This window comes from Talpa occidentalis, unplaced genomic scaffold (genome assembly GCF_014898055.3).
Source record: "Talpa occidentalis isolate TD23 unplaced genomic scaffold, MPIMG_talOcc4v2.1 talOcc4.12, whole genome shotgun sequence".
Classification (NCBI taxonomy): domain Eukaryota; kingdom Metazoa; phylum Chordata; class Mammalia; order Eulipotyphla; family Talpidae; genus Talpa; species Talpa occidentalis.
The window spans coordinates 55011081-55029023 of NW_023601212.1; the positions used below are offsets into that span (position 1 = coordinate 55011081).

Consider the following 17943-nt stretch of genomic DNA (forward strand, 5'->3'; position numbering starts at 1 on the left):
CCCCACGCCTGGGGCCAGGGCGGGGAGGGCGGCGGGCGGGGAGGGCGGCGGGCGGGGAGGGCGGCGGGCGGGGAGGGCGGCGGGCGGGGAGGGCGGCGGGCGGGGAGGGCGGCGGGCGGGGAGGGCGGCGGGCGGGGAGGGCGGCGGGCGTGAGCGGGAGCGCGCCGGCGACTACCAGCCCCAGCATTCCGTGCGCCTGCCCCCGCCCAAGGCGCTGTCACGTGCGCAGGGTCGCCCGACGCTGGGTTCGGCGGCGCGGAGGGGTGCAGCCGGCTCGCGGAGCTGGGAGAACGCCCGAGGAGTTCCCCTGACGCTGACAGCCGGCGACTTAAGTCCCCGCCGGAATTGGTAAGTGAACTAAATGTACATGCAACTTTCCCGTGTTTTAATGTTTGATCTCTCTTCTTTCGAAAGATCTTTTTAAGAAACGACCTCTCCCCACCCCCACCCCTTTACCGCAAAACCCTTAAACTGAGTAGATTAGGGGTGTTATTTTTTTTGTTTTGGAGTAAAAAGACGAAAGCAGAACCTTATTGACATTAAACAGAATAAAGGGTGGGGATACGTGTTTGCCTTGGACTTTGAGACGAGAAGCAGAATCTCTGTGGTTCGAAATGTAAACTCACTACCCGTGTAGGTGGCGATTCCGCTTTCTCTCTCTGCCCAGCAAGGATCCCACCGTTCGTCCTGTCAAGGCTGAGAAGGTGTAAGTCCCCCTTCCTCTTTTACCCTTAATGGTGCCTTTAAAAATCATGGAACTTGCAAGTGTTAGGAAGACCCTGCAGTTACTATTTTGCTTCCATGGTCTATTTGTCCTTCCAGTTGTATTTCATAGCTGATGAAAGTTTACCCTTTTCTCTTTCCTTTAAGACAGGAGGTGGACGTAGTCCTCTTCACTCCGTCTGCAGTGCTTGCTTGTTGGACTTTATACACAGGAATAGAAATGAGTCATCTTACCTGATTAAGCAAACCTTTTGTTTCGGTTTTACTCTCTTTGGATTTTAAAACAACTTATTTGATCTAGATCTCTCTATACTAAAGTTCTATATATCTTTTCCTTGTCTCCGTTTTTCTAAAGATTGAGGATTATGTCGACTGTCCTTATTAATCAGTTTTATTTTTTAAGCACTTGATTATTTACAAATGGTCGATGGAAGGTGATTTAATGGAAGAAGGAATTTCGTGGTAGAGGTACTAAGCAATGTTCTTGGGAATCTGTGTGTGGATTAGAACAGTTTGAAAAATTTACACTTCTGTGAACACTTTAAATGAGAGCCTTTCCTTAGTAATATTTATTATGCTGGATGCAGAGCCCACTAACTGATTACCAAATTTGCTGCTGATTTATCACATAATCATGAATGACTCATTTAAGTTTTGTTTCACTTATTTCCCCTCCTAGTTGAGAGGTAATACTAGCTTGAGAGCTTCTTTAACTCACACAGTAACTTATAAATAATTTAGCCAATTATTTGAAGGTTTTTTTTAAAGATTTATTTATTTATGCATACAAGAGCTGGGGTACAGGCCAGAGGTATGTGTGGTGGGGCTGGGGGAGAGGATTCACCAGAGACAGAGTGGGGAACAGAGCAGGCAGACTGACTGAAATACACTGCTGAGGGGAGAAGCGGGCCAGTCAGGAGAGGTCTGCTATGCCATGTGGGTAGCTCCCTGATTGGCCAGGGATCGAACTTGTGCTGCAGAGGCTGGAGAGAGCTTCATAGGTTGTGTCTTAACCCTTTGTGCCACCAGGGTGGCCCATGTTGTCTATTTCAACAATGTATTTCATCTTGTATATATTTTTGCCTAAGAAAAAAATTTTAAACTGTATTCCATGAAAATCCACATTTCTCTCTGACCTGCCACTTAAATTTCCTGAAGGAAAATTTGTTCAGAGGGGCCGTCTCTGCTTTTATTACTTTGAGATTGAACACTAAGCCCAGTTTGAAAGCACATAGTCTTGGAAAAAAATTTAAAAATGGGCTGGTTTTTTTTTTTGTTTTGTATTTAGAATTTTAATTGGTTTAAAATTTCATCAACATGTCTATGTTTTATGAACCATTTGTTAAGCTGTGCTCCACAAGAGAGAATTCACCGTAGTGGTTATATATTGCCATGAATTTTGCACAACAAACCAAACATTTGTGAATAAAGAAAATAAACAGAGACAGAAACAGAGCCCAGTTTGAATTCCTTTTCTGTTGGGCACATTGCTTTATCATTCTGAGCACATTTCCTCCTCTGTTAATTGGAGATTAATTAGAATATTAAATGGGTTAGTTTAAGACTCAATAAATGGAAACTTACTACTAATTAACGTTACTTCCTCTTTACAAATATTAAAGATTTGGCACATGATTCTGGGAATCAAAATAGGGAGAAAGAAAATTGACATAATTCCACTACCTCAGCAGATCAACTTGTTTTTTTATATACTCTCCTTTAGCCCTTAGCCATAGGTATACATGTTATTACTTGTAAATTTAATGTTTATGCAAAAAAGTCAAATTTAAAACATTCGTTTGTTAACTTCTGAAGATTTTGTTTTAACTATATAAATATATATGTCCTTATATATATATTTTTATATATATAAATTATTCTGTTCTGCTGTTGAAAAAAAGCAGAACTTTCCTTTAGTGCAGTTTTCACTTTTCCCATTCCAAAAAATACAACCCGTAGTTGTACTTTTATTTCATAGGTCAAATAATAAGGATTAACAGTTTATGAGGCCTTTTGTGTACCTGTTGTGGTTAGTGGGCCACATTATCTCATTTAACCCTCACAATTCCTCTGTTGTCTAGGTGGAGTTATTCTGTTTTGTGGTTAAGAAGACCAACCCCTCGAGAAGAGTTCACAGGGTGTGCTGTTGAGCTTCTTGAGGCCGGAAAGTCTTCCTTCAGGGACAGTGTTGCAAGGGTTTTATGTGTGTAGATCCACTATATGTATATGGCTGTTAGAGCATATGTGTAGGTAGGGTTGATCCTAGAGACCAACTCATAACTTCTTTGTATAAAAGCAATAGTGTTTGTACTTTAGAACTACTGTGACCACCAAGCTAAAAAATACATTATAGGAAAATAATAAGAATAGGGAAATGTTTAGTGTCTTTATTGGTTGTGGCAGTAAAAATATGATTTATGCACAAGTTACTAAGACTAAATTTTTCCTATTTTTATTAGAGATAAACATAATAAACTTAGGTTTCATAGTGAAGGGTGAAGGAAAACTTAACTTTTTTTATTTATGGCACTGCTTCTTAAACTTTATAGAGAATCAGGGTCATTTTGTGAACCTGCTAAAACACAAATTCCTGTGCTAGACCCACAGAGATTCTGTTGGGCTGGGACCCGAAAATTTGCATTTCTGACAAGTTCCCAGGTCATGCAAATGATTCCCAGCTAATGAGTTTTGTAAGAGAGCAAATAATAGTGGTGGTTATCCAGGTTGTTGGCCTGACAATGAAACACAACAGCAGTGAGCACCTAGATGTTGTTTTTTAAAACATATTCCTTTGATCAGAGAAACCAGGACTTTTCTGAGAAGTATAGATATATTAGTGTCTGCATGTAACTGTCCCTTTGTAAAAAAAAAAAGTTTCCCAAGGAAGTAATTGAGGTACTTTCTCTTCTCATTGAGTACCATTGCATTATAACCTAGTAAATTTCATGTGTGCAGCGCTTTGCTTTGTTCCGAGTTTTGTAGTACTTTCTCAAATTCCCTTTCAAAAATATGGAATAAGCATGGATTCATGGAAATACTAGGAAACAGAGTAAGAAATTTTGAAAATAATAATACTGGTATATTGTGACAGTGGATATGCTATAGAAGAGTGGCCAAGCCTTAGAAATTGAATTTTAAACAGACACAAACAGCCAGTGCAAGTATAGAAATAGCTAAGCTTATACTAGGCCGCACTATTGAAAGCTACCTATTACCCTTTAAGTTGAAATTTGAACAGAATTTGAACCTTGGACTTTTAGTTCATTAGGGCAAGGTAGGTTGAAATGTACCAATAAATTTCTAAACCAGTTGTTCCCCTTTATGGTATGCTAGCAATGCACACACACACCTGTTTTGCCTGTCAGTTCCTGGGGTGAGAGGAGAACATTCTGCAGCTGTTTTCTAACTGAGGATCATATTTTTCATTTGGCTTATCTGTTCCTAAGAGGGAACACTGTGTGTGCTAAATGGTGCTGAAGATTGTCTCACTGTGCCATCTCTCAGTGATCTCAAGACTTTGCCAAATTAAAAGTAGTTCCTCACCAAAACATGCTGAAGACTTTTTTCAGGAACATTTATTTTCAAAATCTTTTTTTAGCAAGGCATTATTTCAGGTTATATGAATTCAAAAGAAGAGTGATTCCTTTTTTCCCCATACTCCTTAATCCTATAAATGCAGAACTAGTATGTAACTCTAGTTCAGTATGAAACTCTTATCAGAGAAACTATCTCTTACAAAAATAGTTTTATTATTGATTAGCCTTATAAAACCCTGGGGAAGAAAATATTTTAAATAGTGACTCAAGAAGGTTTAAAGCATTTCTGTTTTTTTCTTTGTGCCTTTTGATTTTATCTATCATGAAGAGTTGGCTAAGGCTGAAGTCTAACAGATAGCTACTGGAAAATTCTCCCTAGTCATGACTCAATCTGAAATTCAGTTATTATCCTACCACTAAAAAGGATGAGGAAATTTTTGTCTTATCCAAGGCAGGTTTGAGCTTGCTTACTAAAATCCATGTAGGAAATACCAAAGAATGAAATGGAATCAGAATATGTAGAGAAAATAATTATTTAATATGTAATAAATGCCACTGTTAGTAGCTGTAAAAATTTCACTGGGTTAAATAGAACTGCATTTTCCATTTTGGTGTTATATTATTTTCTAAATTTTCTTCTAATGAAGTTTTAGGAAGAATCTTAACCTTAATTCTCTCGCACAAAAAAACCTCTTATTTTTCTTTTGTATAGTATTTATGCAGTTAGAGATGCTCTTTAAACTTGTTTTTTGCCCTGTTAATTGGTTAGAAGGCTTGTTTGAAAATGCAGACATTCCAGGTTCTTTTCTGGGCCTTCTTGATTTTCCTGTGTTTCTTCAAGTGATATTTTTAAATCCATCTTAATGTCCCTGGCCTTTATTTAAATATACTGGTGCTAGTCTGGATTCCCTGGACATTTGGAAGTCTTACAGTTTTTCTACCTAGATCCATACTACTTGGCGTTGGACCTAGTATAAGATTCCTCAGTCACTAAAATAATTACATTTAAGAGTCAGTAGAAAAATGGTGGTTCTCAGAGTGTTTTCAGCATTTCTTCAAGCCTGATGGTAATCATATTTACCTTACACCTACCACTTTTCACTTATGCTAATGGAGTTGAAGAAGGAAGCAAATCCAGAATGCCTTATTTTTCCAACCTGAAGATACAGGGTCAAAATATAGGATGTTTCTAAACCAAAGCTAGTAACACTAGTTTTCTTAGGCATCCTGATTAGCAGATCTGCATGTCTAATAAAAATGAGAAAATGAAATTGCAAGAATGCAGGTTCTTTGGACAGCTTTCCAAAATGAGATTGGAGGATGGTTAGCAATAAATGTTTTTGATTGTAAAATGATTAGTGCCTAATGGTTTTAAACCATTTCACATTTCTTGGGAGCTTAAAATATGTGTTCTCTTCCCAGAAAAAGAATGTGCATTTAAAAATTTTAATTATAAATTTTATTCCTAATTTTAGGGGATTCTGGACTCCCTGAAACCTACCTAGCTCTTTCTGTGTGGAAGTAGATTCTGAGAGTTGATTTCTTCCTATCCCAGTATTTGAATCCACACAGTCAAATAGTATATTCTAGCTTTGCAAATGGTTTATGAAAAGGCTAAACTGTTTGCAAATCTAAACTGTCAGTGCTTCAGAAAGGCAGTATCTTATAATGGTTAAGAGTAAAGGCTCTGAAACCAGTCTGCTTGGATTTAAATACTGATTTCCCTACAATGGTGTTTCTCTATGACCTGTGTGACCTTATTATTGTTAAGGATTATGTGAATTAATACAGATTAAGTGCTTAGAACTGAGAGTGGCACTCTATGCTAGCTATTGTTATTATCTCACAAAGGGTTGCTGATGAATACCTGGCAAAGAAAGGTTCTCTAGGCTGCCTCTTGCTTGGAGTAAGGGTGTCTCTAATTTTCACAAGCACCATGTGATGTAACAGTACGCACTGATGCTTGCCTTCATGGAATATGTCAAGAAGAACTTCCTTTTCTACTCCAGCATTGGGCAGACCTCCTTCCCCGTATTCTGTGGAGTTGTTTAAAATTTTATGAGAAACAGAGATCCGTTTCTTATAGGACTCTTCTTTTTCTTATCAGTCAGCAGCTTTGTCTCTGAGCAGAGTAACTGCTGCTACTCTTATTCACATTGTACAATTTTGGTTGTCTGCTAATCTCTTTTTGTGGCCCATTCCTATTTTAATTCAGTTCTTCTTTTGTTTTAGAGATTATGCAATCTGTTAGGATTTGTGATATATATACAGTGAAAATGCTTGTACTGCCCCCCCCAACAAAAAAAATATCATATAATTTAAAATGCTTTGAAATGAGTATACCCCCTCCTTAATCCCATCTCTCATCTGCTTATCTTTTTAGCTTTATTATGTATTTATTCTTAAACACTATCTCAAAGCTTTATGTAAATATAAACTAAATGTGTGGATGAATAGGAATATACATGCTTCTACCTGCTTTTTAGTTTTTGCTCAGTATTATAACTCTTGAGTTTTACTTATGTCTACATGTACAATATTCCATTCTGTGGCATCCCTCAATTTATTTACCCATTGTACGGCTCGTGGATATCTGCCTGTTATTTTCCTGTTACACAGTGCTATCATGAAATTATTTATATTTTTAAATGCACATATACAGATTTCTCTAGGGTGTATACCTAAAAGTAGAATTACTGAGTTATAGAAAATGCATTTGTTCAGCTTTATTAATGCCAAGATATATATAGAGAGATAGAGATAAATAGCTAAAATATGTAATATATCAAAATGGTACATGCTTTTTGAGGGGGAGAAAGCAAGGGGAAGGACAGTTATCTCATTGCTCCCAGGACCATACAGGAATTAGAGACTAAGGGTTGAAGTATAACCTGGAGGTCCTGGGCTTCATATGGTGAAGGATATGAGCAAGGGTCGGGGGAGGGAGAGTGTGGAAATTTTGCCAAAAGCATTTTTTGGAGGCCTTCATTCCTACTCATCCAGGAGTGGTAAGGCTAAAGGAATGAACGAGGAGGCTGGTAAAAGGTGGTTTTATTCTGAGCGTGGAGTGCTTTGGGGTCTCCTTTTGACTCTTGTCCGTAGTGATTTGGAGGACCAGGGGGACCGGGGGGACTTACCTGGAACATGTGGAACAGCAGAGTTCTGATGTAAGAACACTTAAAGCTCTGGTGCTTATTTGACTCTTGAAGTTGAAGGAAAGGAAGTTGGGGAGGGGTGGACTTTTTTTTTTTCCTTGAGCATTTGGAGCTTTAGGGCTTCCTCTTGATCCTGTCAGTGGAGCTGTGGAGTCCTGGGAGAGGGGTAGTTTTGCCTAGAATAGGTAGAGCCATTTTTGCCAGTCTAGTGAATGTGAAATAGTATCTTGTTGCAGTTTTAATTACATTTCCCCTATTTCACTCTAAAAATCCAAATTTCTTTTTCAGTGTCAGGCTTACTCATATAAATTTATTAGTAGCTTCTGTGTTGATCATATGGATTTTGTCATCTATTCCATGATGATACTTCTATGATTACCAGTTCAACAAACTGAAACTTTTACCCTGGTAACTCTTGTTAATAGACAGTTAGGCTATGTATGTCAGAGTCATTGAATTGGGACTGTACCTTCTGTTCATTCTGCCCCCAGAGCTGAATTACTAGCCCTCACCCACACATTATTACCTAACCTCAGTAAACACATCAGTATATCTACACTGACTATCTCATTTCATTTGGGGCTTCTGCTAAATATGGGCCCCATGTTGCTATACTTTCAGAAGCTCTTTAGTTGCTTTTATAAACTTAGCATTTGCAAATAGATTCTTACATTTATTTTTGCTAGTCTGTGGCTGACTACCCCCACTGGTAGGAATGTAAATCCCTCCCCTTTAGCGGCCATATCTTGTACACTTATGCCTTCCTCCAGTGTCCTTTAGTGCTTTCATAAGATCATGTGTCAGAATTCACAAAAAGAACACTGGGAAGAGGCAGAGCTCCAGTATCTGTAACATTCCCTCCTGACCGTCTAGTTCCAGATACCCTAATGCCCTACTTTGTTTACTTGTTAGATTCTGAGTTCCTGAGGGAGGGCAAAGATTGATAGCTCATTCCACTGATTTACTGTATATTTTCCAAGAATAGCTCAGGGCTGGTGCTTAGGACTATGCTTTACTTTCCTTCTTAGACCTTACAGTGTGCAAAAATGTTTATAAGGTAGATGTTGGCGTTGAGACTTGCCCCTCTTCATTTCTTCATCAGTCTTCGAAAGAATATCATCCAGCTTCCTATGGTTAGCTATTAAGAATATTAACTAATAATTTTGTTAGCTTTATCCTGGATGGATTGAAGTTTGTTACAGAAAGGCTATTGTGGTTGTTAATGTTATACCACGCATGATGGGAATAACATATGGGGGCACCCATTTCGTAATTATATGAGAAAACTCAAAGGTTAAACATAATGACTCAGTCCATATATTCCCAAAGTGCAAAGGAGTAGAAGAAAAGAAATATAATCCTAAAGAAATCGCAACAGAAAAACTAAGTGTAAAAATTAGTCACAAAAAAACTTCATCTTAAATGAATTAGTGGCCAAGTAGGCATAAGAATAATTCCTAACAGATAAATTGGTTTAAATCCATATGAAATTTTCATGGGGAAGCCTTGACTGACCTCAGTGATTTCCAAATGCATGTTTCTAATAATACTGTGAGCAACTGCAAAGCCCATATGAGTGGTCTGAAGTTTTATCATTTACAGGTATGTGAAGCATTCCCAGACCCTCCAGCCAGCTCAGCATCAGCTGCTTCTCTGTGACGGGTCCTGATTAAGGTCCTCCCAAGAAAGACTTCATTGGATCCACGTTCAAGAGGACTCTTCCAGGTTTTCCTGACCCTCCAGACCCCCACACCTCTATAAAGTGCCAAGGCCTGAGAACTTGGGTACGTGTATTACAACGGCAAGAGTGCCAGCGCCAACAAAAAGACACATTGGACCTCTCAGCTCCTCTGTTTCACCAAGCAGATATAATAACTTACCAGCAAAGCAGAGTAAGCCAAGTGCCTCTGCATGACACCACCAGCTGATTACATACAAGAAAAAATAACTAATTTAGAATAGAGCCCTATCTTTCCTTGAGAAGCTGGGCTTTGAAGGAGCTATTCTGAGATCTGTGCTACTAGTAAGTGACTGATAACATTATAGACTGGATTGGTCCCTGAGTTCAGAGACTGAGTGACATATAAACAACGAAATCTTGAAGATTTGCACGGAGGTGCAAACCAAAGCTAACCTTCTCCAAATAATGTTGGTTGGATTGAGAAATTGCTAAACCAAACCTGTAATAGGACTGATCATTTGGGTGTCTCTCTTTGTCATTGTTGTCTCTTTCTGTTACATTACTCTCTGTGTTGTCTGTCTAAGCCCAGATGTTTGCAGATAATTCACATTGCCCTGACTGTGGACAACAGTGGTTCCCTAGTTTAGAACTAGGCCATTGGTTGTACCAAACTGAACTTGTTGAAAATGAATGTTACCAAGTATTCTTAGACCGTATTAATAGGGCTGATTATTGCCCTGAATGTTATCCTGACAATCCTGCTAACAGAAGCCTTGTTCTTCCATGGTCTTTCCCACTTGAATGGGCACCCCAAAATCTCACCCGGTGGACTTTTGAAAAAGCCTGCCACCCATTTCTTCTGGGTCCTCCACTTGTTAGAAAAAGGATACATGACTCTAGAGTAGCTGGTTTTAACCCTGCATTGCAGTTAATCTTGACCAGAACAGACAAAACCTTAAACAAAAAGCTTGGCCAAAACAAGTAACTCTTAAAACAGACAAAATCATGGCGACTCTAGAGTGTTTTGTACTAGTAGCTCAAGGAAGATGGAAAAATGATTGTTTTCTAAACCTGATTCAGACTGTCGCTACTTTGGGAAACTGCCTAAATTGTTGAATTGGTTTCTGGGCCTACGCATATTTTGTTCAACAGTATTCTAGCCAAACTGTTCATCTGAACCATATTAATCTATGTTCCCTATGTTTTTGAATTAGTTTATCCTTCCTAAAAAGCTCACAGCCTAATTATGACACGATAAGATAATCACGGAGAAGAAGGCCCATATTAGGTGCTCTGTAATGCTATTTCTAGCTGGATTCTAGATTTGTCTAGTAAAACAACTAGACATTTTATTAAGAAATTGCATCATTACAAATTCTTATGCATTGGACAGTGATAATGGTATATGTAGTTTATCTGTATGTAACCACTTACTTATCACTGACTCTGACCCATCTTTAGTGTGGCAGTGACATCATTGGTATCTGAAACTGTCAGAGAAATCACATTTTATTAGGCATTATCTACATAGGTTACACAGAAATATGCAGAGAAGCTGCTGCCTACACTTAGTTGGCTTTCCATAAGCAAAGACAACCCAGTCTTTGTGGTGGCTAAACTTAGAATATCCTTCCCTGAAAATTGGAAAGTACTGTACAGTGAGATCAATGACAAAAAGCCGTTAGCAAGCTTGACTGTATATATTAGAAACAAATAAGGGCGGCATTCTCTCCTAAAACTGGACAGAAGGTCGTGCTAGACATCTCCCACATTTTGGCCGTCATATGCTTGTAAGAATCATGGAACCAGAGTTTGGGTTACAAAACTTAAGGAAAAACTGTTGAAAACATCCCAGAGGCCACTAAACAATTTTAAAATTCCACTTAAGATGCTAGATAACCTAGTGCTTACATAGCAACTCAACAATGTTTTCGAGATCCCAGGTTTTTTCTATTCCCTGCTAGGATCCTTATCATGTTGACTGTTTCCGCAACAAGTAGCGTGACTTGTTGTCATTTCAGACATTTGAATCCCAATCAAAGGCTAGAAGTATGAAGCAAAAGTTATCTCCCTTTTAGTCTCTTTTTTTTTGGGGGGGGGGAGAAAATTGTTCTCAAAAGTCCCTCACTATTTTCTTCTTACATGGGTTTACAGAGGAGTCCGGGAAGCCTAGCCAAGGGGCAGAGGGTTGGCATTGTCTGGAGGGTTGGCACAATGCTTCCCCTGGTAAATCGGGGCTCTTTTAGGAAGGAAGAAGTGAGGAATGAATGGCTGTTGGTATTCAACAAGTCATGGCTGCCTAATATTGTAAAACCTAAAGTTACTTGTTAGTCTATGTAAAGAATGTACCCCAGAAATCTACCCTGTATCTGCCTTATGTCTGTCATGATGGAAATTCTCTTCTGTTAAATTGCTGAATAAACTGTGTGGACTGCTAAATTGAGTGAAGACTAGTTAGTTTATGCTTACTCCTTGGTTAAGAACTCCTTCAAGTTCATATAAATGAAAATTTACTTGGAGGTATTGCTTTTGGGGATGGTGTTAATGAGCAGTATTATTGTCCCCCGAATAATCAGAAACATGTGGGTCCTTATCACACTTTAGACCCATTTATAATCATAATTATGGTGGATGTAATTGTTGTATGATTTACTATATCACCCAACACTTAGCACAACACTCTTAAAGCAATTTGAGAAAAAATTGAAGGGTATGTCAGATTCACCCAGGTCACATGTGCTAGCGTCATAGTTCAAACTGAGACTCTGCTTTGTGCATGATGTTGACTCTAAGCTTTTTTAGTGTCATGGTTTAAAGGTTCAGTCCTTCAACCAGACAACCTGAGTTCAGATCCTGACTCTGCTCTTAACATTTGTGTGTTCTTAGGTAAGGTTCTTACTGTCTCTGTATCTCAGTTTCCTTATCTGTAAAGTAATGTGACTATACATACATCACACATTGTTATGGAATATCCATCCATCACGAGGTGGTTGTGAAAATTAAAAGAGCTAATACAAAGTGCTTTGAATGCTGCCTGGAACAAAGAAGACATTCTATAAATGTCAGATATTGTATATGTTTTATATGTTATTTGTCTCCATAGGATTATAAATTGTTTGAGGGCTAAAATACCTGTGTCTTTTAATCCCTAGAGCCTAAAATTGCATCGTCTCTAAAGTAAGTGTTAAAAAATTTACAAAAGATACATATTTACTGAACACATTTGTCATCATGGCATTTACACTTAATCTTGGGTCCTGAGTTGATTCTCTTTTGACCTTCATAATTACTAAACTTCTAATTTCCCTCACCTTTACTTTTTTTAAAGTTTGTATATTAATGTTACCAATTACCAGAGCTTCCTGATATCTCTTTCCTAGGTCTCCCCCAGGTCACCATCTCCTAGTATCCCTCCTCATCCCTGGTGCTCACAGCAGGAGGTTTTCAGGACAGGGAGGTTGTATGAGGTCCTCCTGCTCTCTGAGCTATAATTTTGTTCCCACAGGCAGCTTTTTCTTGTTCCCTCTCCTTTTTTTTTTTTTTTTTTTTTAAGATTTATTTATTTATGCATACAAGAACTGGGGTACAGGCCAGAGGTGTTGAGGGGGTGAGAGGATTCACCAGAGACAGAGTGGGGAACAGAACAGGCAGATCGACTGAAATACACTGCTGAGGGGAGCAGCGGGAAAGACAGGAGAGGTCTGCTGCACCATGTGGGTATCTCCCTGGCTGGGGATCGAACTCGTGCTGCAGTGGATGCGGATCCTTCATTAGTTGTGTCTTAATCCCTTGCGCCACCAGGGAGGCCCTGTTCTGTCTCCTTTCAACTAGTTGTAACAAAATGTAGGGGAGGCTGTGCTTGTAGTGTGCCTCTAAAACAAGTTCATTGTGGGGTTTAAAGAGTTGCCATTATAGATAGGCCTTTTCTTTTGAGGCTTGCTTTTCTCTGCGGAAGCTAATTTACTTTATTATTCATATTTAAAAATTATTAACTACATTAAATAAGTAAAAAAGTGCAGAAAACAACATGCCCAGCTCTAAAATTCATTAACATTTTGCCACATTTACCTTAGTTCTTGTTTTTTTTGAAGAACATAGTGTTGAAATTCACTCTTGTTCCTATCCTATTCCTGTCTTCCCCCCACAGAAGCGAGCACTGAATGGAATTTGATATGAATCCTTTCTGCTCATGTGTTTAATTTTTAAATTTTATCTGTATTTAAAAATGTATTGTGCAGTAAAAAAGAAACACTTTCAAAACTTTATTTCTCAGTAACAAATTTATATGTATTCATGGGAGCATCAATTTCAGAGTTATCTTCATAGCATTCATTTTGCATGTGGGCTTGTGCTAAAGTTGGTTGTGTGACTGCTGTGCAAAGGTCATTTGATGTACCAGACAATGAAATCGATGGGGTTGTCAAAGCACTCACCCTTGGTGTGGTGAGATGAAGCAGAAAGGGTACATCTTAAAGAGTCAGACACCAGGGAGCCACGTTGACAGAGGAAGCTGCAAGGCAAATTTGTGTCTCTCTTTAGAGAAGTATCAACAAGTCAAAATGAAGGAAGGCATCCCACAGCCTACCGTTTGGTACAGTCTGCATTCATGGGCAATTAAAACTCAACAGCTTTAACCTGACCTCACAGAGACAAAACAAAATACTGCAGATTTCAGAGTCACAGGGAAGTGGACATAACTGCTGGCAGTGAGGCTAAATTTCATTAAGTTAATGCCTTTTGTGTCATATGGACACTCAGGTCTTCATCAGTTTCTTTTTGCCAAAGAGAGCATCATAGGTTATGTGTTTTTGCGACATGCTTAAGGAGTGTTTTTTCCTACATAAAAATGCAGAACAACCTCATTTTCCATTTGGATGAGGCCCTGCCTCACTTCCGTTACGCAGTTCAGGGGTTCCTAATGTACACGAATGCTGGATTGGACACTGTTCAAAAGATTGTCCTGCCTTTGGAATAGTGACCTTCAGCTCTCCCAGCTACCAAACCACCTGACTCCTTGTGAGGATATGTCGGGAACCTCTCCTTTTGTGCCACTTCTTCCTTGCAGCCTTGAGCGAAATCCACTTCAACTAACAGTGATATGTTACAGAGGATCTGAATGAAGTGGGCTACAGAAGTAACATGTGCCTTCTGACAAGAAAGATGCATATTGAGCATTTGTTAAGCTTATGAAAATACCCATGATGGTTCTTTTGCAAACTTTGTTTTTGGCTGCAACTTAGTTACCAAGTAATATATTTCTGAAGGCATTCAGCTCTATTTGAAATAAAGGATATTTATTAAGGATATTCTACATACAGTGAAATAGGTACATTTTAAGTTTGATGATTAATGTAATCACCACCTCGGTAAAGATATGAAACACATCGCTTTACCTATAAAGGTTTCCCCAGGCCCTTTTCCAGTCAGTACTCTTTCACCCTGTAACCACTGATCTGTATCACCAGAGATCAGAAGCAAGAACCATTTATGTTCTCATGTGTGACTTCTTTCACTCATTTTTTAGATTCCATCATTTTCATCAGTAGGGGGTTCATTTTTTCCCATTTATTCTCTCAGAATATAGTGTTTTGTTTCTTAAATCTTATAGAAATTCTTTAATACTGTTATTTTACAACTTGTTGAGATCTGTAATTCATTAATTGCTATATTACATTGTAAGAACATGCCACAATTTTTTTAGTCTACTCCTTTATTTATGAACATTTAGATTTTTCCTCATTCTTCCTCATTTTAAACAATGCCACTGCCATGTTGCTGTGCACTTGAGCAAATTTCTGGTGTATATCTAAAAGCAGAATTGCCAAATTGTAGAATATGTATGTTTTGTCTTGCCATATTGCTCTCCAAAGTTGTAGTTAACAGTTTGCCTTATTGCCAGAAGGATCTAAGAGCTCTCTGTATCTCCAAATCCTCACCAACACTTTGTATTGCCTGACTTACATTTTTGCCAAGCTGATGGTTGTGAAGTGGTATCTCTTAGTAATTTATTTTGCTTATCCTTGACTCCTCTTCTTACAGATTGATTAGACTTGAAGGTTTCCTCCCTGTTTAATTGCTTGTTCATCTCTAGTGCCCATATTTTACAGCATTATTTGTCTCTTACTGATTTCGGGGGAATCTGTATTCTGGATATTAACTCCTTGCTGAATATATATGTTGCTAGTATTTTTCTAGGTCAGTGATTTTATTTTTTAACTTTGGTTTTGATGACTTTTATGGAAACTTGTCATTTGTCAAACTTCCTCATGGCTTGTTTATTTTACATCTTTTTAAAGAAACTCAAAATTATGAAAAATATTTGGTGTTGTTTCTGAAAGTTTCAGATTTGCTCTTTGCACTTTGCTCTTTAATCTGGAATTGACTTTTGGATCAGGAAGGAAGTAGAAATCCCGCTATTTGAATAGTCTGTTGTCCCCAGATTATTCATTAGTCCTTTCTTTCCCCTTTATTACTTACACACTTTCCTTTACATAGATGCTTATATTTTGTAACTCTATGCTGAATATTGTTTGTCTGTTCTTGCACCAATGCCCTGTTTATTACTGTAAGTTCATGATAAGTCTTGATATGTCTGGTAAAGATACCCCTTCCATCATCATAATTATGTACGTAATAGATAATCTCAGAATTATCTTGACCTTTAAAATTTTTGTTGCTCTTTGTGGATTTTAGGATCAGCTGTCGATGCCATAAAAAACAAACAACAATCAAAAAATTACCTTGGGATTTTGTTTTAAATTGCAGTGAATTTATAGATCAATTTAGAAAGATTTAACATCATTGGTTTTCAGTCTTACTGGATATACACATGATTTATTTCTCTACTATGTCTTTTTAGTGTCTTTCAATAAAGTTTTATACTTTTCTCTCTAAAGTCTTTTTTTTAACCAACTGTATTGAGATATAATTTGCATACTATGAAATTCACCCTACTCTAAAGTTCTTCTGTCTCAGTTTTATTACTAGATACCTTTTAGTTTTCATTATGAGGTACCTTATAATTACTGTGAATAGCATTGTTTGCTTTCTAAAATTTTGTTACTGGTGCCTAGGAAACTTCCCATTGTTTTCTTGGTTTGGTCTGGCTGAAAAAAAAAATTTTTTTTAAAGAAATCTGAAAAAAAGGGGGGACTTTTTTGTCCCTGCATGAGCTAGGATAGGAGAGAAACCCTAATTGTAACATGATGGCAATGAAAAGGAGAACTGGAAATCTCATTCCAGGGGTTTGAAGAAAAAGGGCATGCAAGGACACCCCCGGTCTAAAGCGTGTTCCTAAGTGTTCACACAAGCAGAGGAGAGGTCTGTCTCTAATTCCTCCCTTCCCTTCCAGTTTATAATGGGCACACTCCTTATGTACTCATTCATACATGTACTCATTTAATCACATCATTTTTAATTAAAATACCAAGTTCTCACTCTACACAGGCACTGCTAGGCATTTGGGGTTAAAATTTGATTGCAAAAGAGTGCTGTGAGAATGACACAAAGGTCATCTTTTTAGTGTCCCAACTAGATGGTCAAAAAATGTATCGCTTGACAAAACCTTTTCACATACATTTTTATATTTAACCATAGCAGTCCTTATTCATTTTACAGATTATTATCTGTTTAAGATTAAGTAAGTAAGTAATTTAGTGCTTTTAACAAAGATTTAACTATAAAAATGAGGATTATGTTTTCATTGCTTATAAATTACTTCTGATTTTTATTCCATAAAAAGACCTTTGTATAAAGAGATCTCTGTCTCCATCTTTTACCCAAAAATACTGAGATAATGACAAAAAACCAAATGTGTATTTCCTACACCTGATCCAAGGTAGCTGCTTCTCCCTGTGCATTGTTACCTGTTAATGATAAGAGAAAGCTTCTAATAGTCAAATTCTGGGAACTATCTGTGGGACAGAAACTGAAGACAAAGGAAACCTGCAGTTTTGACCTCAGCAGTGAGTTAGATTTCTACTCTTAGTTACTTTTTATTTCAATGTTGAAGATAATTCTCTTAGATTCTGGTCATTCGGTCTTGACTTTATATGCTTTCAGCCACAGGGGATGTATTAGGAGATTATGACATCTATGCAGGTTAATAATCTGGAGGGTTTTTTTCTATTTGTAAAAGTTTAGAATTTGGAATATAATGCTTATAAATGCCAGAAAACATTTTTTCTTCACTAGAAAGTTTTAGAGCAGACATGTTACTAAAACTAAGCAGATGTAGCTATTAAAACTGAAATTGGCATTTCTCTCTTGTATGCATTAAAAGTCATTTAATTTTTTTCATTTTATTTTAGTCACTGTACTTATGCCTTATTTCCGGGGTCCACGGGAAGCATGAGTCTGTTGGGACTTGGGACAAGAAGAAAACAAGATACCTTCATAAGGAAAACCAGACACTAACAAAAAGTATCCCAAAGTCGGAAGAGACAGAACCCAACCAAACATGACCGACAAAGAACGTAGGGATCCTCCAGAGGGTAAGACTAGTTTGTACAGCACTGTGGTTTGTGCTGTAGGAAACTAGAGCTGTGCTAAGAGAGATGGTCTCTGATGACTGAAATTTAATGTTTTGAAGTAAAACAAGCTAATTAATTGGTTGATTATGATTATTCTTTCGTATTTACTGAAGTTTGCCATAATAACAGGCCCTAATTTATGCGGAAGATTAATATTTTGGAGACTTCAATAGTAGGAACTTACAGTGTTGGAAATGGTGCATAATCCTTAGTTATATTTAAAAAATTAAACTGATTATATTTAGAGGGGAGCTTTCAATTACAGCAAAAAAGGAATTTAGATTCTTCATCCTGTTTATATGTTTCTGCATAGCAAA

The 17943-nt window shown here is 37.7% G+C and overlaps 2 protein-coding genes across 5 annotated transcripts in view; both read left to right on the forward strand.

Moving 5' to 3' along the window:
* LOC119241225 (torsin-1A-interacting protein 2-like) overlaps window positions 1-17943 on the forward strand; it is a 34901-nt gene that overhangs the window by 4534 nt on the left and 12424 nt on the right. Inside the window, exons 1-2 of one of the 4 annotated variants that reach the window (XM_037506362.2) lie at window positions 309-348; window positions 17405-17587. In XM_037506362.2, the coding sequence (XP_037362259.1) occupies window positions 17554-17587 (34 nt within the window). In that variant the 5' untranslated portion in view covers window positions 309-348; window positions 17405-17553. Of the gene's footprint in view, window positions 1-308; window positions 349-9158; window positions 9199-9398; window positions 9438-17404; window positions 17588-17943 lie in introns of those variants that run through there. The other 3 variants (XM_037506361.2, XM_054693433.1, XM_054693434.1) reach the window with 3 other exon arrangements.
* Window positions 9431-13076, forward strand: LOC119241226 (torsin-1A-interacting protein 2). Its single transcript, XM_037506363.2, has one exon. It carries the CDS (start codon window positions 9685-9687, stop codon window positions 10078-10080), a length of 396 nt encoding a protein of 131 aa, XP_037362260.1. The 5' UTR covers window positions 9431-9684; the 3' UTR covers window positions 10081-13076.